The following is a 24,504-nucleotide window of genomic DNA, read 5'->3' as shown; positions in this document are numbered from 1 at the left end:
ATATATACATATATTTTTTTTACATTTGACCCTAATTACTGTTGTTATTATGCACAATCCTTCCATGCATATTATTCTGATTTTTAAATATATAAATTATTTATTTTTCTAGTCCTTTAACACTTTACCACCAAGTGTTTTTTTTATTTTATTTTATTTTTTATTTATTCTATATTTTGTCAGGTTAAATAAAATGGATGAAGGATCTAGGGATTTTTTTTTTCAAAGAAAGCCCTTTTCTCTCACATATTTTACTTTAAAATACAATGCATTGTGGAAGCAAAATTGTGAATGCTGTTTATTGACAAATTGAAATCTCTTGCCCTCTCATCTTCCATATCCCTTTGTGCTCAAGAAACAACTGAGGTGTGATACGGCAGTGTTGACAAAACTCTTCGGCTAAATCCAGGTGTCTATCAAGCATTTTATCAAGGATTCTCAGACTCTCCCAATTCCTCGGAACTCATAAACACAGTGACATCATAGCAGCTCAACCACGCTTCATCAAAAGTGATATTGGCATCCCAGTACGCCTGTAGCCACAGGCAGCGATACGCTGTCAAGAAGCCAGAATCTGACGCTTTCTCCTTATGCTACACTAGGCATTCGGTTTTACTTTCCTGTATCTTCACGCCTTATTAATTCATGCATGACCCATGCAAGGGCTGCCTCACCCTCATGAGAAAAACTTTATCAGTTTGCGTTTTTTGTCTGTTTGCATGTTTGTTTATTCATTTGTTTACCTTTGACTTTGTTTTTGGATTGATATCTGGGATGTTTTACAGTAATGTGGTGCTTTGTGTTAGTGTGCGTGTGTGTTAGTGTACGAGCTGAAGTTCCCACAGCCTCTCCTCTACTTTCTTGCTCTGACCTGCGTGTCATTTCCCTGCAGGAGCGACGTTGCGAAACATGTCAGTAAGAAAAAAACAAACAGTTAATGAGCAACTATTGTTACATATTAGATCTCCAATGGCTCAATCGTGCTTCAGATTTCAAACAGACACCCAGGGAATGAGCACTGCAAAAATCATTTCCAGTAATAATAATAATACATATATAAATATGAATGTATGTGTGTTTGTGCATGTGTGTATATATATATATATATATATATATATATATATATATATATATATATATATATATATATATATATATATATATATATATATATATATATATAAATATATATATATATGTACACACACACACACACACACACACATTATTTGGTATTGGTATTTTAAAATGGAATTAAATTTCTGAAATTATCTCATAATAAATGGGACAAAAACATATTTATACATAATATTCTAATATATTTGTGCGTATAAAATAAATTAATTGCTAAATTAAATACACTTTAATTTAATTTAATTTATTTATTATTAATATCAACAAGCAATCAGAATTTGGGATAAAAAAAAAACATTTATATAAAAATTTATATTTTAATTGGTAAATTACTTTCACTGAATTATGAAATCTGACATTTATTATTTTTGTTTTCTTTTATTTCCTTGATTTTTTATTTATTTATTTATTATTATTATTATTATTTTAAACCAGTCCTCCTAATCCTGGGCCGAAGAAAAATGATTGGCGATGTTTAATGTTTGAGTGCGTGCTGAAGAGCTTTGAGTTTGCTTGAAGGGGAAACGCAGCTAATTGCAATTCCTTCTTTGTTTTCTGGAGATGAAATAGCTCAACACAAGCCAGACACTGTAAATACTTTTAACTGGACCATATGACGAACACATTTTAGATCTCTGTGAGGTTGGCCACATGTTGTCATTGTCTTTAATGAAAAAGTGTTGCAGCTTCTACAGTTTTCTATTTATAGCTGCGCTGTGTAGCTGAGAGCAGAAGTGATGAGTTTGTGTTTCAGGAAATATATTCTCACACATACCTTTATAACAGATAAGCAGATATAAGATAAGATTCTCAAGAACAAAAGAAACAACACAAACAAGGCTTAGAAATGTAATGCTGTGCATTTCCACAGATACCTAAGACTTTGACAACAACACAGAAAGTATGACATGTAATAAAAGATATGAGGACACGGGTCAAAGTTCACATACATGCTCTTATTATACAGTATGTGATTCATCATCATTGCATTGCATCACCTCTATATCAATCATCCTTTTTGTCCAATTTCACAAAGTCATTATTTTTCGACCTTTATTCACCCTCCGACTTTTGGAATGTGCCGCCTACCTTTCAAAAATTCCCAATGAAACATTTTCTCATTGAATATCTTGTTTGACTGACAAATATATGTCAGATTAGGACATTTTATAGGGTGTTTATGAATCATGACCCATTTGTCCTCATAATGGACAATTTTTAAATTGTTATCACAGCTCAATCAATGCAAGAGTATGTGTGGGATCTCAAGGGTGTGTGTGATTATATTCTACTAACTGTGCTGAGAATGTGTCCTAAACTCCCCCTAATCTGTAATACATAGTTTATGTGACTGACAGTAATTACTCTGACTGCAATATGACCTCAGTCAGAGATACATGACTTTTTCATTAACTAAATGTGGTCTTGTACTGGTCAATAAAATATTTAGAGTTAAATCTCATCTAATTCCTAAATTCATAAATATTGAGTTACATATTGAAGTTCAAAAGACCGAAAATGATGAAACATTTTAGTTCTTTCATCTGAATCGTGTTCATTTGGCGGATAACAACAGTCATCTCTCTTGGCCATGAGTTTGCTGTCTGTTTCACAACAGGTGTTGTTCCCACGAGACTTTGCTGAATCTGTGACCTGGTAAAAAGACATCATGCGGCGAAGGCCACGCTTTGTTTCAAGATGTTTTGTTGTAAAACTCCCATCCGTTCCCAGTGAAGTGGTACACGGGACCAGCTCGAGCCGAGACCTCGCACCGCGGGCCGTGCAGCTGCGCTCGGCGGGACGCATCCACCAGCTTTTCCTGATTACACAGTAATGAGCAAATAAAAGAACGGGAACGCTGTGATTCACTCGCCACAACACAGGACAGTGACATAACATCAGTAAGAGAATGCTCAATAGAATCAGAAAATGTTATTGCATGTGTGCATTTGTTCTGTTAGACATGTAATTTGATCTCTGGTTTGTGAGCTGGACCTTATTATTTGATTTTGAACATGTTTTGCTTCAAATCTACTAATAAGCAGTACAGCAAATCATAAGTTTATTATGAAAACCATTTTGTTTTAAAGTGGTCTATAGTGTGATTGTGGAGAAGAGACTGCACATGAGAGCTGAAATCCTCCATCCCTGATGTGTAAGGAAAACATTTCACACTCCCCGAAAACAGAGCCAGCACTGCAGCAGGTTCAATAGGCACATCTGATAGAGACGGAGGAATATCATCAATCAAGTACAAAATGACACAAATGCATGTAATATCTTTACATAAAAGGTTTACGTACACTCTTAAAAACAAAGGGGCCATCAGAAGGTTTTCACAGTGATACCATTGAAGAACCAGTTTTGGTTCCCCAAAGAACCTTTCAGTGAACAGTTAACAAAAATATAAAGGGTTTTTTTTCCTGATGCAAATGTTAGAGAAAACATTAAGGCAATGTTTAGCGCTTGCAAAAAAAATGTGAGAATGTTACTTTTGAATGTTCTAAATGTTCTCTTAACAGTAGTAAGTAAACTTTTCTTTTTTAAATGTTAGACAATCATTAAAAAAAAAAAAACATAAAAAAAAAAAAAAAGAATTTAAGACCAGACACCTTTGAACCAACATTTTATTAATGATACTGGAAGAAAATTTGTTCATAACTTTCAGGGTGGCCTGGGCAGCGGAGGTATCCAAAGACCATCAACTGGTCACTGGAGTTCCTCAGGGATCCGTTGTTGGACCCCTCCTCTTCTCCATATACACTACTTCACTGGGACCCATCAAACAGGCACATGGCTTCTCCTACCATTGCTATGCTTTTGACACACAACTATAACTTACTATCTTTCGTTTCAACCATATGATCCAACGCTTGATGTATTCCCCAATTTGTAAGTCGCTTTGGATAAAAGCATCTGCTAAATGTATAAATGTATATGTAAAATGTAACTTTCTGAGAAGTTCTGAGAATTGTCCCTGTTAACTGGTCATCTTCTCTAAAATGGCAGATTAGGCAATAAGAAGTTTGATTGTGATTGTAAAACAGTTAACATGGAGCTTTAGATAATGTTTTGTTGTTTTAAAATCACAGCAAACCATGACTTCAAAAGGGCTTACTGATTTAATAAAATGTTCACTAAATATACAGTACAATATCAACATCAACAAAATTTAACAATTTATTGATAACAAAACAATGACTTTCAGCAATGTTTAGCAGAACATAATGTATTTAATGTAATGTAATGAGTTCACAGGTGTGTGTTTATAGAGTACTTTACAATGACTTTAAACTTGGCTTAGTCAATCATAATGAAGGACAGGAACTTTCCGTTTTATAAAGTTTCAACCCTTATCCTTATCTATCTATCTATCTATCTATCTATCTATGTGGATGGACTAGTGGTTGCCATATGATAGAATAAGGAGAGCCAACAGCTGTGACAAACATGTATTTATGGAGCTGAAATCTTTTGTTTGTATCCACCACTTTGTTAATAGGTTGTGTGTTTGTTTTTATCGGTAAATTCTGTAAATAGCCCCATAATTAAGTTTGCATGAGAAAATAGAAAGCTGTATTTGATTACACACACACACACTTGACCTATACTGGATTTTACAGCATATTTCTCAAAAGAACATTGTGTTTTTATTCGATAATCTCATTGAAACGCATCCAGCTGAATCATTCCAGCCATGCAATTTCCCACGAATATTCAAGTTTTGCTTGGTGAAATCTGTGTGAAAAGTTCATTTACTTGTGAATAGTGTTATGTGAAGTGTCATTCCTGAGCCTCTAGGCCTAGGGGCACCAAAATAATTGCAAGTTTGTTTAAGTAGCCGGACTGTGTCAGTCACAACAAGCTTAACCAATGGCGTGTGTTTAGGGTGGGACTACCTGTTTATTCAACCAATGGTGAAAGGGGTCTTCGAAGAATTTTTTTTTTTTTTTTTTTTTTTTTTTTAGTTCTGTTAGGGGCTGTTTTAGTGCTGCAGCAATTACACACTTTAAAAATGACATTACCTGAGGTCAGAAATGTCCTTAAAGCTGCAGTAGGGAACTTTTGACGCTCTAGCGGTTAATAAACAGAACTGCTTGCGTCTTGCGGAAGAACATCGTAGTCGGAACTACTTCTCTCTGTTTATGTCTATGAAGAATCACAAAGGTACTGGGTTACTCCGCCGCGGTACCCCCAAAGCAATCTAAAACAGTCCGAATATAAACACTTATTATAGGTGCACCCTAGTGATTCAGGACAAGCTAAAAACACGGTTTGGAAAATGGATTCATGGTGTACTCGCTTATTATGTAAATTTTTCTACATTTTGAAGACAAACAAAGTTACGGACCGCAGCTCTGATTGGTTGTTTTTTACCAGGAGTGATGGAGTTTCTGCAAATGGCAATAGGACCACTGGGAGGAGCCGGAGGAGCTTGATTTTTTCACAGATTATCTGTCTCATATTCTACTGTCAGGACATAATGACAGGTTTAACAAATATGTAAAAAATATATTTTTACAAAAGTTCCCTACTGCAGCTTTAAGGGAAGAAATTTGAAAAGTTTTGTTTTACTGAAACATCCACTGATGGTTATAATATTAAAAATGTCAAAACATTGTATTCTTCTTAGATGCTAAATTAGATCACTCTTATTGATAAATTATGTAATTCTTGAATTTTTTTGAAGGAAATAGTGTATGATGCAAATCACAAATGCACATACAGTACACAAAATTTAATTCAAACTGTGTGACTCCCATGAATTGCACGCACATCTGGTGCAACAGCATACGTCCAGTTGACCAAGAAAAGTGATTCATGATTCATGATGCTGACTTTGTTAGGATTAACACATATGTATTGGGCCTATACACTGTGGGGATATTAACATTATTGTAACACATTTGTTCATTTGGGAGTATAACTGTTGGTTTTGGTGTTTAATCTCACAGACATACACACACTGAGCAGAGCATGGAGCCTCACTACAGGATAATGACCCTGCAATCCTCCTCTAGCCGCAGAGAAAGGTCAAAAGTCAAAGTTATGCGGTGTCCTTCCAGTATTTCCTATATATATATATAGAATGATCATGTGACAATGAAGACATTGTAATTATGCTGAAACAAACAGCCCACACACATGCTCATTTGTTGTGGTCACTTTTATGTGCAGGTCTCTGGAACGGCAAACAAACAGGTTTCTGGAAACTCTCTCTGCCTTTGTTTCTCTCAGCTTTACTTTCATGTCATCAGACACATCACAAATATGCCACAATGATGACTGTGAGAATCCTCAGAATTTGACCACTCTTCAATCTAAAAACCACTCAGAATATGCTAGCAAACTCATATCAGTCATTGCCTATTTTCTTCAGAGAATGCAAAATTCTTTAATGAAATAAGAAAACAACCAAATTAGGTAAACTGGAACCGGAAACACTTCACATAACACCTGATGTACTTGCTACATCATTAGAAGAATGGCATCTACACTAATATTAGTCTGTTTCTCTCTTGTTCCAAGGTCACCGTGGCCACCAGATCCAGTCTGTGTCCAGATCAGAGGGTCACTGCAGTCACCCGGATCCAGTACGTATCCAGACCAGATACAACTAGAGCCCCAGATACAGATCCCCTGTAAAGACCTTGTCTCAGAGGACCACCAAGACAAGACCACAGGAAACAGATGATTCTTCTGCACAATCTGACTTTGCTGCAGCCTGGAATTGAACTACTGGTTTCGTCTGGTCAGAGGAGAACTGGCCCCCCAACTGAGCCTGGTTTCTCCCAAGGTTTTTTTCTCCATTCTGTCACCGATGGAGTTTCGGTTCCTGGCCGCTGTCGCCTCTGGCTTGCTTAGTTGGGGTCACTTCATCTACAGCGATATCATTGACTTGATTGCAAATAAATGCACAGACACTATTTAACTGAACAGAGATGACATCACTGAATTCAATGATGAACTGCCTTTAACTATCATTTTGCATTATTGAGACACTGTTTTCCAAATGAATGTTGTTCAGTGCTTTGACGCAATGTATTTTGTTTAAAGCACTATATAAATAAAGGTGATTGATTGATTGATAAAAACAATTACACCCTTTCTGACCCTGTGTGTGTGTGTGTGTGTGTGTGTGAGTGTGTGTGTATTGGCCAGCTGCCACATCCCAGTTCAGTTTGGCTCTCAGCAGGGATGCAGGGCATAGATCACAGACCTTACTGTTATTACACACACACACACACATTCGCTTGGACCGACACATTCATACACACCAATCACAGAGTGGATGAGCCAGATTCAGAGCGTTTCTGACCGTTTTGATTGGGTGGAGTTTCAGGACACTCGAGGAGATTTTGGCTTCACCCTTTTGTTACACATTACTCAATAAAAATAACTCTGAATTGTCCTCTCCATTTTGTGTAATTTCCTCTCACTAAAATGCTATTTCAGTTTCAGTGAAGGATTAGAGGGATTTTTTGATGATTCCCCAAAACAGCTGATAAGATTCGTTCATTTCTCCTGTTTTTTCACAGACGACAGAAAGCTACACAGGTTTGGAGCGACGTGAGTTATGAACACGATGACAGAATTAGTCTTTCTCTTGCTCATGTGTTTCTCTGTGGTGTAAACAGATCTGCAGTCGGATCACCATATATTATAATAATGCTAATTGCAAATGATAGCCGTCTTACACACAGAGAGAGAACAAGAAAGAGTCCAGAAAGACTCGATTCAAGTCATTTTCCCTCAGAAACAAAATTCTTCCTCCTTCACACACACACACATAAACACAAGCGTTTAGGAATGTTTGACCACATGATAACAGCTTGTAATGTTACACATATCAAACAAGTCTTATGTGGTCAGAGCTGTCACGGCCTGGGGTTTTCATCTTGTTTTATGCACTCGCAATCGTGTTTTGTGTTTATGCACGCCTGAGAGAAAAGCAAAAACAAGAGAAGAGAGCGGAAAAGCAGAGGGACATTGAGGCCGACGGATCAAAAAAGCAATGCAACCCTTGTTAATCGAATACAACTGTGTTTACGAGGGTTTGCGCGCCTCACAGCGCGGGAGGAAACCGCTCGGTCATGAGTCACGACGACTTGATCTCCATGGCAGCCGCGTTCACTCTCACTCTGGGATGGTAACCGGAGCCATGGAGCAATGACATCATCATCTGAAATGTCACAGAGCTCAAACCCAGGAACACTTTTCTTGAAAAAATTACTACACACAGATGAACTGTTGATGGTTATAAGAGCGAGAAAGAACATGAGCTCTGTCCAAAATCAAATAAGTGGCCTTGCTACCATTTAAAGGCGCACCCTAAGTGAAAAAGGAACCTTATAAGTGAACGATTGAGAACTTTTTATGAACAGTTTTACGTTTATATGAAATGTAAAGCCTTGTTTGTTTTTTTTTTTTTTTTTTTAACGTTTTAATTTGCTATGAATGTACACTCTTAAAAGTAAAGGTTCTTTATTGGAATGTATTTTTACACTAAGAACCTTTAAAATCCATGAAGTCTTTCAATTGCTCAAAAGGTTGTTTATAGTGTAAAAAGGTTCCTGCTTTTTTAAAAGGTTCTTCACACTAAGAAAAAGTGTGTGTGGGCTGTTTAAGAGTGTATAGAAGAACCATTTTTGGTTCTTCAAAGAACCTTTCAGCGATCAGTTCTTAGATCTTCTGGGATCAGTGCTGCGTTTCCCAAAAGCATAGTAAGCCTAAGTTGATTGTAGCTCCATTGGTAAAGGTTCTTTATTGTCATTGATGGTTCCATGAAGAACATCCATTGAATCCTTCCATTCCACAAACATTTCTTTGTAGGTTTCTTTAGATCATTAAAATGTTGTCAACATTATAATTAAAAATGGTTCTTTTATGGTTCAATTCAATTCACTTCAAGTTTATTTGTATAGCGCTTTTTACAATAAAAATCGTTACAAAGCAACTTTACAGAAAATTATGTTTCTACAATATTTAGTAGTAGCTTATAAGTGGTGACTGTCAGTTTGTGTATGTATGACAGGATTTTTTTTTTAATTAATACAAGACATAGTCAACCAGACGATGAACATAATTAAATAATTTTCAAAAGACAAGTTGCTGTCTAATATAACACCCAGATTTTTGACTCCGTCTGGTTGCAAATTGTAATCTACAAGATTCTGTGTAGTGTTTTTTGGTCCAATAATTAATATCTCTGTCTTATCCGAATTTAATTGGAGAAAATTATTTGTCATCCAATCTTTTACATTTTTAACACACTCTGTTAGCTTAGATAATTTAGAGGTTTCATCTGGTCTCATTGAGATATAGTATCATCAGCAACAGTGGAAGCTAATTCCGTATTTTCTAATAATATTACCAAGGGGCAACATGTATATTGAAAATAGAAGGGGACATAGGACGGATCCTTGTGGCTCTCCATATTTTACTGATGATAAATGAGATGACTCCCCATTTAAGTAAACAAAATGTTAGCGATCTGTTGACTGATAGATTCTTTCAGGAACCAAAAATGGTTCTTCTGCTCTTTGCAAACTTAAGAATTGAAAGGTTCAGTGGATATTAAAGTTCCTTCACTGTATAGATGCCAGTAAAACAGCCTTTGTTTTTAAGAGTGTATATGAGTGTGGATTTGAATCTGGAAACGGCAACTGAATGAAAATCCCACACGGAGAACTGAGGCGAATAATTACGACCACAAACCCAAGAGAGGAAACCAAACGAAACCATTCACCCAAACAATCATCTCTCTCGGTTGTGATATCACTGTACAACATCTCATAAGACCAAAATGAAGGGCTTTCAGATGGTTATGACGCAATGTGTTCTAGTTATAATGCAGATAAACAATATAATTATTTCTAATGTTAGACAAGACATGCACTGCAAAAAGTGATTTGTCAAAGTTGTATATGAAATAGTTTTTTGAGTTTGTTTTACAAGAACTATTATTTAACTATTTTTACTTCAAAGTTTATTTTTAATTAATTGTGAAAATTGTTTGTGTTGAATAGTTTGAGTGAAGGGTCTTTACAAGTGATTATTAGGAAAGCATTCCTGTCTGAAGCATCTTGTGTGCACAGAAATCAGTCAGTGCAAACTCTGGCATCATTTCACAGTGTGCATGGAAAATACACAGGTACGTCTGGCCAAACTGAGATGTCCTTTCACAGTGTGCAGAGAAAGACAGAGACACTAATATACACATTGCTGGGCCTACGGAGTAGTTTGGTCTGTGCAGTGTTAAATGTTCATTCTGCAAGCCCCATTAGCAAATGCATGAGGAAAATTTCTGACGTTGAATCCAAAGACACACACACACAGGTATGCTTTGTACATTACACAATTCATTCACAGTATGGACAGAATGTACAGAAGCTGTAGTATTTTGTTAGCTGGGGGTCAGAAAGTTTAAAATAAGTCCCCAGTGAGGCTTCAATTATCTGATCAAAAAATGATACAATTTAAGATAACAATTTTCTATTTGAATATATTTTAAAATGTAATTAATTCCTTTGATGTAAAGCATCATTACTCCAGTTACTTCAGTGTCACATAATCCTTCAGAAATCTAAAATGCTGGTTTGATGTTTGAAAAACATTATAAATGTCTTTACTGTCACTTTTGATCAATTAACCCCAAAACTTTTGAACAGTAGCGTATATATTTAAGCGTATCTTATGTGTCTAACCACTCTTTGTAGTCGCTGTAGTTTGGAATCTAAGACGTTCCAAACATCTGTCACAGCAAATGACGATAAACGGCTCTAAGTGACTTTCCATTGGTTGGAAACATTTGCTCATGTGAATCTCGATGTTTTTTGACAAGTTATAATGGGTATTTCACTGTAAACTGATTTTTTTTTCGGCCACTGAACGGCTCATTTAGGCAAAGAGGAAGAACCATATCAAACCCCCTGTTCCCCTTCACACACACACACACACACACAGAAGACTAAATTAAAACAACACACAGCCCTGAAAAACACAAACGTGAAGTATTTCTCTGGCTTGTTTGCAGTCGGTGATGCACATCTAATCCTTCCACTGATGAGTGAGATGGTTTCCTCTGATTTCAGAGCTTTGGAGGGTTTTTTCTTTTGCCATCAGTGCATTTAAACAAGTAAACCTGCTATTCGCTTAAGATAAATCTCTCAAAGCCAGCCAATAGTTACACACATTTCCGTCCTGAATTCTCATTACTGGAATGAAAAAGAAATGATATTTACATATTTACATTTTAAAGTAAAGTGTTTCATTGTAGTCTTTGTTGTAGAGCCTTTAATTACACAGATTTAAACTGAATTTGTATTAATCTTAATAATAATAATAATTTTGTTGTTTTTATTCTTTTCTTCCCAAATTACTGTTAAGAAACTAGATGTTTTACTCATTTTTTCTATTTCACTATTTGTACTTATTTATAGCAATTTAGTAAAATGTTATTATGCATCCATTTTTGTTGTTTTTAGCATTTATAAGCACATTTATATTATAATATGTAACATTTTACATGTGTAAGAAAGGTAACATTTTAGTGTATTAATTTCAAGGTGTTGCTGCTGTTTTTATTTATAAGCACATTACATTAATGTAATACAATTTAGACGAAAATTATAGTCAGTACAACAAATACTAATAAAATGTACAAAGGTGTACTTAAAATGTATTGTAATAATATTTTAATCCTGTTGACGAAAATGCTTTTGCATTACGGATGCATTACAAATAATAATGTGTAATAATTTCATATTACAAAATAAATTCTTGCTTTATCTTTTGTTAAATTTTTTGATTTACTGGACAAAGGGAGCTGGGGCTGTGAGTTGGTGCTCTAATGTATCAAGCATGCCGTGAAAACAGCTTAAACAGAGAGCTGGAGCTGAAAGAATGAAAAGAGAGGGGAACCGATCGAAAGAGGGATTGAGAAAAGAAGAGAGAGGAGCCTGAGACAGGGATTAGATGAGAAAGCGGTTCCCTGCGGCCCGAGGCTGTGGATCGACTGAACGCGCTGAGGCCACTTCCTCTCCTGACGCTCTGTTTGAGCCACAGAAAGGACTGGACATTCCTCCTATTGTCCTAAAGCAGAGGACACCACGAGCTCAGGATCCCATGGGCCTCAGGGAAGAGAGACACAGAGAGAAAGAGTGTGACTGCAACTTTTAATACACATGCAAAGAACTGATGCTCCTCATGGAGTCAGATTTCAACCTGCACCAAGTTGTATTTTATCATGGCCTCTATGATTAAATTGCAAGCCTGACTGATTAAAAAAGGAAAAACACTCTGTTCATAGCACGTTCTCCTCTCTGAGGATCTCATTAATGCCACTTTTTGGGATTTAAGAGGCCAAATAATACTCCATACAGTTTAGCAGCGTATTCTCAAACTATTTGCCCAGTCCAAACCACACTAATATGTCAAAGTAAGAGGAAGTCCCAAAGCGAGACAGGAAGTATTCTGTGAAATACTGTTCTCCATCAACCCCTGAAAAACACCTCTGATACAGTGAAGAAACAAGCACATCGGACGATGGTTTTCGCATCTAATGCATGCCTTTAGTATGCACTAGGTGATTCAACACAGTTAAAGATGAGGAAAAAAACGAGCAATTCCTTCTCTGCACTGATTGAATAATGGATGGAGGTCTTTCCCATGGCTCTCTGTGGTAATGGCTTCTTCATGCAGCGCTGCAGTGAATGCATAGTTTCCAGCCAATGTGCCATGCAGCGTCTCCACACGGGCCAGAGTTCAGCCCTCCGGTGAGTGATGGCCCGCTTCAACAGTCTTTGGCACTTTTTTTGTAACCTCTTTCAAAATTTAATTTTTTTAGCCTCTCTTTTCCTTGTTCTCTTGCAACCTCCACCAGAGGAAAATAATTTAAAATGTCATACTTCAGAACATTTCCATTTCTTTAGTTTTCCCAGTGGGTCTTTAGTGCCGGTTTCACGGGTCAAAGCCGCTTCGTAAGCAGATCGGGTTCTCCAAAGTGAAATAGCCACTCAGATGGGAAAATATTTCAATTATGAGAGAATAGAGTCATGGTGATGTTTGAGTAACACTTCATGACGTCAACAACCAAAGAAATTAGGGGTACACCACATACACCACATGCTGACATCTTGTTGTTTTGGCATCACCTAGGCCTTAAAGGATTAGTTCACCCCAAAATGAAAAATCTGTCATTAATTACTCACCCTCATGTCGTTCCAAGCCTGAAAGATCTTCGTTCATCTTCAGAACACAAATTAAGATATTTTTTTATTAAATCTGATAGCTCTCTGGCCCTCCATAGACAGCAACACAACTGTAATGTTCCAGCTCCAGTAAAATAGTAAGGACATTGGTAAAATAGTCTGTAATAATTCTCTCATCATTTACTTTCTTTTAAGTTGTTCTAAACCCATGTGAATCTCTTTCTTCTGTTGAACACAAAAGATAACTTCAAGAATGTTGGTTACTAAACAATTGTCCCCAATAAGTTTTTTTCCATAGTATGGAAGTTAATGGGGACCAGCAACTGTATGACAGCATATGACGACTGTATGGCAGCCTGAAGGAAGTACCTCTGTTACAGTTACATTCAGTGTTGGGGAAAGTTACTTTACTATTGCGGTACTCCATAAAAAGTAATGCATTACATTACTTTTGCATTCCCTTTTCTCACCTGAGCTGGGTTTGCTTATTTATTTTTAACAACAAAAAACAAATTTAAAGGCCCTTTTACAATAAAGGTGAAATGAATAAGCCTCAGGCTGAAGGAAGTACCTCTGCCTTTGCACTTACTCTCGATTTCTCTCAACATGGGGACAGGAGAGGTGTCGCACAATAGAGAAATTACCGTATGGATTACCGTTACTGTCTATGCCTTTTTCCAGGTTTTAGCAGACAAAAATGCATCACGCCCGCAGCACCTCTGTTGTTTTTCCATCTTCTTTGAGTAATTTTTAAATCAACAGCCCAACTGTGATCCATCTAGTGGACCCAACAATAACTGCAGCCGATGCAGGAGAATACCTGCATTGACAAACTTTATGTGAAACATAGTGGTAAACTAAATGTATAAATAATGTTTTTTATCTCCTGGTATAACAATTTTGCATAATGAAAGTGAAAGTAACGAAAATGAAGTGATGTGACCATGCATACTTTGAATAAGTGCTCTGCATTTTTCCCATCCAAAGTGCACACATACACAGCAGTGAACACAAACATGGAGCAGTTGGCGGCCATTTTTATTTTATTTTTCTGTGGCACCCAGGGAGCAGTTGGGGGTTCGGTGCCTTGCTCAAGGGCACCTCAGTCATGGTTTTGAAGGTGAGAGAGGTGTATATTCACTCCCACAACCTACAATACCTGCTGGTGCAAGACTCGAACCTGCAACCTTTGGTTACTAGACCGACTCTCTAACCGTTAATATGATGATTAGTTCATCAGCTCTAAATTTGTTGCTGCATTCTAAAGTTAAATTGGTGATTAAGAGCTTGTTAGTTTGGCCCCTTGTTGAAGTGCTCTCTGAAATTCACATGGAGAAAGTGAAAAACACTTTATTGGTCTATAGACTAAAATCTTGCATACACACCCGAGCCATCTCTCTTCTTTTCCTATCAAGAAATGGCAAAAGCCCAAGAGTCTAAAAATATCTCATGCTAACTTTCAACAGCATGTTTGTGTGTATTTATTTAAGTGAGTCCCAGTGCGAAACAGTGGACACATTTGCATACTGGCCTCATTTAAATCCCATTTAAAGTCATTAACGCCTGTAACACTGGTCCAGAGAGTGATGGCATGTCTGTTTGGCTGCTCTTTCAACTGTCAGAGTGCCCTTATGAGGCCGAGGGCCCCTGAATGCCTATGAATGCAACATTAATTAAAGCAACACCTGTTTGAAACTATTGACATGACAATAGCAAGACACTGCTAGCAGTGCAGAAGCAGATTATCAGCAGCTGTTCCAGCGCTCCTCTGAATAGAGATCTCCTCCTCTTGAAGGAGCGAGAGAAGGGCCTTCATCCGTCTCTATTGTGTGGCAGTTTCTGATTGGCTCTGTTGTCGCTAATGGAGTATATAGTGGTTTAATTGAGTGGAGTAAATACACGGAGCACATCAATGGAGCGGCAGGCAGATGCTGGTGGAAATAATAAGGGACGGTCTATTCTCAAGTATTCAAAACTTATTCAAGACTCCATTATCCCTTTCAACCACTCGCAGGAGGGCGGAGAACCACAGCACAGATGGCAGGGTGACCGTTTGGCCCAGAGAAGAGCTTTCTGAGATGCTTTTCTTTCAAGCATAATGCAGAGAAAAGTGATGGCTCTTTATTGACCATTCATTGGTGGTGAACACAGGTCCCTACAGCTGAATGATTGACCAGCGGAGGACAGAAAGAAAGACCCAGAACTACATTTGCAGACTGGTTTATGCTGGTTAGTGCTGGTCTGATCTATCTATCTATCTATCTATCTATCTATCTATCTATCTATCTATCTATCTATATCTATGAATTGTGTATTTGGTTTTGTTTTGTCTTTTTATTTGCTTTTTTGATTAGTTTAGCTTGTTTTTGATTTTGTCTTTTTACTTGAAGTTTGGTCTTGTTTCGTTTTAATTGTTTTTTTTTAATCATTTTACTTGCTTATTTTTTTATCTATTTTATTTTACTAGCTTTTTTGTTCCGTTTTTTTTTTTTTTTTTTTTTGCCTTTGTTTTTTATTTGTTGTTTAGTTTTGATTGCTTTTTTGTCTTTTTACTAGCAATTTAGATTTGTTTATTACTGTTTAGTTTATTTTAGCTTAGTTTTATTTGCTTTTCTTTTGTCTTTTTACTGGCAGTTGATCTTGATTAGCTCTGTTTAGGTTTGTTTACGTTTGTCATTTTTCTTGCTTATTGGTTTTGTTTTGTTTAGTCTTTTTTATAGCTTTTTGTTCAGTTTTGTTTACTTTTGATTTGTTGTTTAATTTTATTTTTATTTTTATTTTTTACTGTTTATTTTATTTTAGTTTATTTTTCTTTTGTTTTGTCTATACTTGCAGCTTGATCTTGATTAGTTTTGTTTAGTTCTGTTTAGGTTTGTTTGCTTATGTCCTTTTACATGCTTATTTGTTTTTTTATTTAGAGATTTTTGTTAAGTTTTCTTTGCTTTTGTTTTTCTTTGTACTTGCTGTAGTTTAGTTTAATTTTGATAGGCTTTTGTCTTTTTATTTGCATATTACTAATTACTAATTTGTTTATTACTAATACGTTCCGTTTTGTTTGCTTTTCTTTGGTTTTTTTACTTGCAGCTTTATCTTGATTAGTTTTATTAGGTGTTTTTTTTTTCAGTTCTGTTTAGTTTTGTTTGTGTTTTACTTGCTGTTTAGTTTAGTTTGTCCTTTTTTTGTTTTGTCTTTTTTTCCTAAGGTACAGAACTGCCTTTTCTTTGAAGGAATCTCTGGAAAAGGTGTGTAAGAGTAGCACGCTCTCATAATGACTGTCAATGAGAGACACACACAGCTTGAGATTATGACAATGGATGATGTGACAAAGAAGGGGTTGGATCAAGACACAGCGTATCCCAGAATGCACCTGGATGTGCAGCCCATCCGTCTGTTCCTCTCACTCGCAGCCAAATGAACAATACGAGCCCTCACTAAACATACTACAATACCCTTCGAGAAACACTGTAACCACCCTTTCCTTCTCCACAACACATACACTAAGCCCTGAGAAAGCCTGTGCACAATACAAGGGGCAGGAACTGACCAGCCTATGAATACAGAGTCTCCTATTATCACACCATGTGTTCAGTCCAAACGCTGCGGTTCCCAGGCATGAGACGTATTATTCAATTCAATGAATGCCACTTGACAGAATAAGAGAAAGAGAGAGGCTATGAATAAAGAGAGTTAGTACGGCTAATTCATCCTTTATCTCCATAAACAGCATTTCATTGTAATAGACTTCTAATTGACTTTGGCCAATCTGCTCGCTCAAGGATTTGAAAAGGATCTTGGGGGGTTTGGGGCTGAATGCATGTGCCGTCACTCACAACAAAACAACATTAAATGTGACACCATGACAGGACTGTTAGGAAGAAAAGTACATTGCGAATAGAGCTGGGTAATACTGATCTACTTATAGAAAGAAGTAAAGAAAAAACATTTAAAGAGTTTTAAATATTAGTGGAACATGTTGAAAGCATGCTGAAATATATTTTGAGATCAATTCTAAAATAAACTTATATATACACTGTGGGCTCTGGTGGGCTCAAATGATCATAACTCAGAGCAATTTCTCAAAATCATAAACGTTTGGTACAAAATGCATTTTGCAAAATGACAGATAATCAAATAAAAGAAGGAAAAAACTCACAAAGGCCAGACTTAAAATGTTTGTGGAGAAGGAAAAGTCTTACCAACCCTGTGTTCAGAGTCTCTGATATCCCACAATACACTTGGGGCATAAATCACCGCCGCTCACTACAGAGGAAAAAGAGAACATGAGATTTCATTAGCAGCCACATTCAACTAAAATGATACGATATCTGTATTTGCAGATACTGTATAATGTTATGGCTGCAACGCCATATGAGTTGTGTAAATATAACTGCATATGTTGTTAATCCCAGCTCATTATCTGTGGTTACTAAAATATAAATTGCAAATACAGTGGTCGCTAAAAGCTATTGGAGATTTATACCACACATAAAAATGTCAGGATATTATTGATAAAAAAACTAAATACCAAACCAAGTGGCATATATTTGTAGGAAAGACAGCACAGCCACACTTGCCATACAGTGAAGCTCAATTAAATATATTTGTGAAATAGAAAATGCATTTAGCTTTAGACCTTAATTTACCAAAATATATTTAAACATGCTTTTCAGGGCAAGAAAATAAACTGGCAATAAAAAATCTTATTATAATAAACCTTAATAATAATAAATCTTATATAACCTACAATTAGGCTAAATGCAGAATGGAATGGCCTATTAGAGATCAAAACTAAATTTCTAATCATTTATTCATGTTTTTTCACATAATGTAATATTACATTTTTTGAAACATTGGAAATTATGGTCCTTGCAGATTTTTGTTAAAATCAATAATGTTAAAATGTTTTTAAAAAATAAAAATTCTTGGATTGATAGTGTACATTTGTAAAAATCTATTTTATCAAAAAGAAATTATATATATATATAAATATATATATATATATATATATATATATATATATATATATATATATATATATATATAATTTTTTTTTTTCTTTTTTTTTTTTAATGTAAGAAAATTTACACTGTTTTTTTGCATATTTAAAATACAACAACAACAATATATATATATATCTTTATATATATTTTTTTATTTTACATTCAAAAATAGTCAAAACATATATTGGTAGAAAATATGCAAGTATATTTTGATTCATATTTGATAAAAAAAATGTTTTGGCCATTTTTTGTATGTTTTGAGATTTTAATTATTTTTTATGATAATATTTCATAAAAATAAGTTTAAGCTAAAATAGTAGATATGCTGTTGAAAATGAATGAAAATAAGTTTTGAGACAAGGTTTAGCAGGATTTGTTTGTGAATACAATGAAATTCATCCACTTAGAAGTGTGGCTAAGTGTCCAAATACTACGTGGGCACATTCTGGTTTCTTTTAGTGTTGTGCATGATTTTGTGTCTGCCATAACCAGATCAACCATCCTATAAAAGCAAACTGATGTTTTAATAAACTCATATTTTAATATGACATTTCACAAGCTTTACCACAGCAGTTTAATCTCAGACTTTATGGAAAAGCAAAGAAAACAGACCGGCTCTATGAATAGAAGAGTAAACATAGTATGAGACTCCACATAACAATCAAAAAGAACAATTTTGTGTTCAAACTGACCATAACTACTGTAGACAGGCAAACAATGGTCATTTCCTAGTTTAAAAACCTCTAAATAAGCCTTTAAATGGCCTAGAATCGGTCTGAGAGATACAAATCAATGTCCAGACAATAAAAGTGTGGCTTGTTTACGGACCCCTTCCCTTCCGCCTGTCGGAGTCTGACTGAGAGACCCGTTACCCAGCATCCCCCAAAAGCCCAGGCCTCTATAGTGTAATTAGTAAATCATTAGGTGAAGCCTTTGCATCAGCGTTGCATTCCTGTGACTCTTTTTGCTGTTAAGCTCCAGTCAAGCTGCTTTCCAGGGTCGATGTTCAGTCAGAGGTTTGCTGGCCGTGGGATTCCAGCGATGGGTCTGAATATTTGTTATTTTATCACTAATAAGAGAGATTCTTTGCAGTCTGTGAATTTCACACACTGACCTCCATGTTTAAGGCTGAAGATGCTTAGGATGATAGTAGACGTCTAAAAATGTGGCTCAAAAATCCAATATCTTTTTGCAATGCATGTTTTGTAAGTGGCAAGAGAGACTGTTATAAACAATTAACATTTCCAATTATTTGCAACTGTATTACTTATACAAGAATGTTTTGAGCTAAACATTCTTGTATTATAATTATCCATTAATTCCATTGTTATATATATATATAAAGGATTTTTTTTTTACTATTCGTTTAGCAGACGCTTTTATCCAAAGCGACTTACAGATGAGGACAGTGGAAGCAATCAAAAACAACAAAAAGAGCAATGATATATAAGTGCTATAACAAGTCTCAGTTAGGTTAACACAGTACACGTAGCATGGGATTTTAAATAATATAATATATATATATTTATATGAATGTGTGTGTGTGTGTGTGTGTGTGTGCGTAAAACAAAAAAATAAATGCGCAATAAATAAATAACATAAAAAGCATACGTCAATTTGGCGTCAAAAAAGAGACGTCATTAAAAGCTTATCGATTATTGTAAAACCTTGCATTTAGTGCCACCTGCTGGACGTATATATCAATAAAAAATATATGTTTGAAATATGAAATATATGATTGGCTTTAAACAAATTTGGTAACGATTTGTCTTTCAGCTAATAATTGTAGTTTGTGAGAAACATCTAATCACATCACAACATCGCTGTATTAAAAGTTATCTTCTACGGTTTCCCTTAACATCAGTTTTTGTTTCTAAATATTAACCCAACTCAAATAAATTATGGAAAGTACATAGTTCCTACTTTTAACTTTCTTTTTCTCTCTCTCTTTCTCACAAATAATAATTGTAGAATTGATTTGTGAAGCGCTTCCACCGCGCATGCGCAGTCGATCAGGCGGATGTTGATGCGCAAACCAGCTGCAAACTTTCCTCACTCGATCACTAAACCTGCTGCATTAATCAGCCTCTGGTAATTACTGCTATTGAACTGTTATTAGTTAATGAGCGCAGGCATGTCGTGATGGTGTTTGAGTTTGACGTTTTGGTGTTATTGTAGGTTTGTGAGCCCGATGGCTGCTTTTGTTTATTTCCTGTTGCTTGCATCTGAATTCAGATCATCATCTGTTATCATTGATGTTACAGTTATCAAACCATTTACTAAATGCAGTCTAGATTCTAGATCATTCAGACACTTATTTAACGTTGTTTTTGCGGTTGTGTGATATCGGGAGGATTATCGCAGCTTTAGCTATGTTTGCTAACTGTTTAACATTATGCGAGGCTAGGAAGGAATGTGAATTCACTTTTTATTATTATTATTGTTATATATATATATTTTTATATGTGAATTGCTTCTCTTAGCACCAGTTTAATGTAGGTGATGTTTAAGATAACATGGATAAACATATATTAAAAAATATATATAATGGTTGCTAATGACAGTTTGATTGATAATCTAATAAACTCTAAATGCATGTTATTAACGGTAAAATCAACGTTAAATGCAAACAAAGAGTAATTTCAAGCATTTGTATCAAATGAGTTTGTGTGTTTGTATTTATATAATAAATGATTTTTGTGTCATCCTGAATATCTGGAGTGTTTTGTCTTTTCAGGTTGCCAGATCCTCTGTCATGAAATCCTCCTGATTAATTGACATGTTTTGGTAAAATGGCCGCTGAGCTGTTTCCTGCCAAAAAACTGGCCACTGTCGCACCCAGCGCTGTTCAACAGATCCAGCAGCAGAACGTCAGCAACAACAACACCATCCAGGGATGTAACTGGCAAGGCTTGTACCCCTCCATCAGAGAGAGGTGAATCACTCTTTCTCTTGTGCATTGCTCTGTTATGCTGCCTACATAGACAGCAAGTGATGTTGCATTGATGGCACTGGATGTAAGGGTCTCGTTCGTTTGTCCTCTGCAGAAACGCAGTCATGTTCAACAACGAGCAGATGGCTGATATTCATTTTGTGGTGGGACCTCCCGGAGGAACCCAGAGAGTGCCGGGACACAAGGTACAGAGTCTTACAAATACACTGACAGTGGATCCAGTTAATACAATAAAGGATCAAGTCAATGCAACAAATTAAAGAACTAAAATGCATGTATATAATGGAAAATCATATTTCTCCCCCCTATGTATGACTGGGACATGTTCTTGGGGGATGCTTGTAATCTCTTTTTGAGGCCGTTGTCTTTCACTCTTTCAGTATGTCCTGGCTGTGGGCAGTTCTGTATTTCATGCCATGTTCTACGGAGAACTGGCTGAAGATAAGGATGAGATCCGGATCCCCGATGTGGAGCCAGCGTCATTCCTGGCCATGTTGAAGTACGGCTTTCAAAGCTATTATTGAAACCAAACATTTTCACTCATTGTTTTGTGATGGGGTCATGAAGATAGTACGTGAGGTCCTAAAGTCTGAGAACACTAGTGATTTATTCTTTCTAATAATATAAACAATATAAATATAAAATAATTCTGTATTTATTTATTTTTAATTTTATAGTTTAATATTTTAAAGTACTAAAATAATGTTGTGATGTGTTTAAAGATGAAAATCTAAGGTGAGGTCCAATAAAGTAAGGTTTAATTTTCTTTAAAGAATTTTTTTTTTTTATTAAAAGCATTTAAATTCTACTTTATTATATTATAACACCTCAAATTGTTATGTTATGGGGACTTTAAGGATAAAAATATTATTTATTTGACAGGAGTTTTTATGAATATAGGGAAATACATTTTCAATTAATTTATTTATAAACATTTTTTTTTTTCGTAACAAATGATCTGGTTATCAGTTTAACAGTTTGAGTGAATGTTTAGTATTCGGTTTGTTTTTCATTTGTTTAAATGACAGCAGCATTCAGTAGAATTTACAGAATTGTTTGCGTTCGGTTTCCAGGTATATCTACTGTGATGAGATCGACCTGTGTGCAGACACCGTTCTCGCCACGCTGTACGCCGCCAAAAAATACATCGTTCCCCACTTGGCCCGCGCTTGCGTCAACTTCCTGGAGACCAGCCTGAGTGCGCGAAACGCCTGCGTCCTGCTCTCTCAGAGCTGCCTGTTCGAGGAGCCCGACCTCACGCAGCGCTGCTGGGAGGTGATCGACGCGCAGGCCGAGCTCGCGCTCCGCTCCGAGGGATTCTGCGACATCGACGCTCAGACTCTGGAGAGCATCCTGCGGCGCGAGACGCTCAACGCCAAAGAGATGGTGGTGCTGGAGGCGGCGTTGAGCTGGGCAGAGGCCGAGTGTCTCCGACAGGAGCTCCAGCCCACCATCGAGAACAAACGGCTTGTTTTGGGAAAGAACATCTACCTGATACGCATCCCGGCGATGGCGCTTGATGATTTCGCCAACGGTGTTGCGCAATCCGGCGTGCTGACGCTTAACGAAACCAACGATATCTTCCTGTGGTACACAGCGGCCAAGAAACCGGAGCTCAAGTTCGTCTGCAAGCCACGCAAAGGGTTGACGCCGCAGAGGTGCCACCGCTTTCAGTCCTGCGCCTACCGCAGCAATCAGTGGCGATACCGCGGCCGCTGCGACAGCATCCAGTTCGCTGTGGACAAGCGCGTCTTCATCGCCGGGTTCGGGCTGTACGGCTCCAGCTGCGGCTCGGCCGAGTACCAGGCCAAGATCGAGCTGAAGCGCCAAGGCAGCGTGACGCTCGGCGTCGCCATCATCAAGTACTTCTCCGACGGCTCCAGCAACACCTTCCCCGTCTTCTTCGAGCACCCGGTGCAGATAGAACCTGACACCTTCTACACGGCCAGCGTGGTTCTGGACGGGAACGAGTTGAGTTATTTTGGCCAGGAAGGGATGACGGAGGTCCAGTGCGGGAAGGTGACCTTCCAGTTCCAGTGCTCATCAGACAGCACCAATGGGACGGGTGTGCAGGGGGGGCAGATCCCCGAACTCATATTTTATGCTTGAGAGTGCCCCGTTTCGATGAACTAAAACCCGATGTTTAGGGAAGTGCTGCTCTGAATTTGCACCGAGGCTGCAAAAAGATTATTAGAGATTACTGACAATCTATATAGACTATTTTAGAAGTGTTTGTGCACCTGAAAGAATGAAGTTTGGTTATCGTTTACTCACCCTCACTATCGTATTTTACGCTGCTTTTTTCAATCCAGGATCAGTGGAGACTGGGGCGGTCTATATAACTGGTGTGCGGTAATTTACAACACACAAAAGTTTGGGGTCAGTAGGCAACATTGGAAGTGGATCAAAACCTTTCATCAAAGCTGTACTAAAACCATTAAGACAACTCTGATGAAATGTTTTGATCCACTTCAAAATGTTGACGACTACTGTATTTAAAAAAAAATAATGTAATACTTTTAAGGATCCATTAAATGAATTGAAATTACAGCAATGACATAAAATGTTACGAAAGGTTTCTAATTCAAATAAATGCTTTTGAATCTTCTCATCATCAAAGAATCCTGAAAAAAAATCTGTTTAATAAGCAATACTTAATAATACTCAGTAGCACAGCTGTTTAACATTCATAAGAATAAAAAAATGTTATATTTCAATCGAAAACTGATGCTTTAAATTATAATAATATTTCACAGTAATTACAGTTTTTACTGTATTTGAGCAAATCAGTTTACCAACCCACAACGTTTTTTTTTTTTTTTTTGATTATTTGAGTCTCTTAAGTTTCATTTCCAATATAATGTGTTAATTATTTTGAATCAATAATGATCAGTTTCCTCACATAAAAGCTGCCATGTGACATAAAACTGCTCGTAAAATGGTGCATAAGTGAACCAGACGACGTGAGGTTGAGTAAATGATCTCATTTTCATTTTTATGTGACGCTCTTCATTAAGAGAAGAGATTATGATCCACTCGTTTAGCTGGATAAATCTTTCTCTCAAAGCATTATTGAAAGACACTAATAAGAAAATGTCTGCTAAAGATAAAGAAAACCGTAAAACACAAATAACCTACGCGTCACGGTTTGTTTTTGTGAAAGTTTGTCAAACGGTTTTACCGGTCACGTGACTGACTTTTACTC

General features: G+C 36.5%; 1 protein-coding gene across 1 annotated transcript; it reads left to right on the top strand.

Annotated features, from left to right (window-relative positions):
- Positions 1-20,347: 20,347 nt before the first annotated feature.
- Positions 20,348-23,918, top strand: LOC113044104 (BTB/POZ domain-containing protein 3-like). Its single transcript, XM_026203721.1, has 5 exons — positions 20,348-20,437; positions 21,084-21,281; positions 21,394-21,484; positions 21,680-21,798; positions 22,373-23,918. The coding sequence occupies exons 2-5, from the start codon at positions 21,139-21,141 to the stop codon at positions 23,406-23,408; spliced, it is 1,389 nt and encodes a 462-aa protein (XP_026059506.1). The 5' UTR covers positions 20,348-20,437; positions 21,084-21,138; the 3' UTR covers positions 23,409-23,918.
- Positions 23,919-24,504: the final 586 nt, after the last annotated feature.

This window comes from Carassius auratus, chromosome 26 (assembly GCF_003368295.1).
Source record: "Carassius auratus strain Wakin chromosome 26, ASM336829v1, whole genome shotgun sequence".
NCBI classification, from domain to species: domain Eukaryota; kingdom Metazoa; phylum Chordata; class Actinopteri; order Cypriniformes; family Cyprinidae; genus Carassius; species Carassius auratus.
The sequence above is the reverse complement of the archived record's forward strand: the minus strand, read 5'-3'. Positions and strand labels throughout refer to the sequence as shown.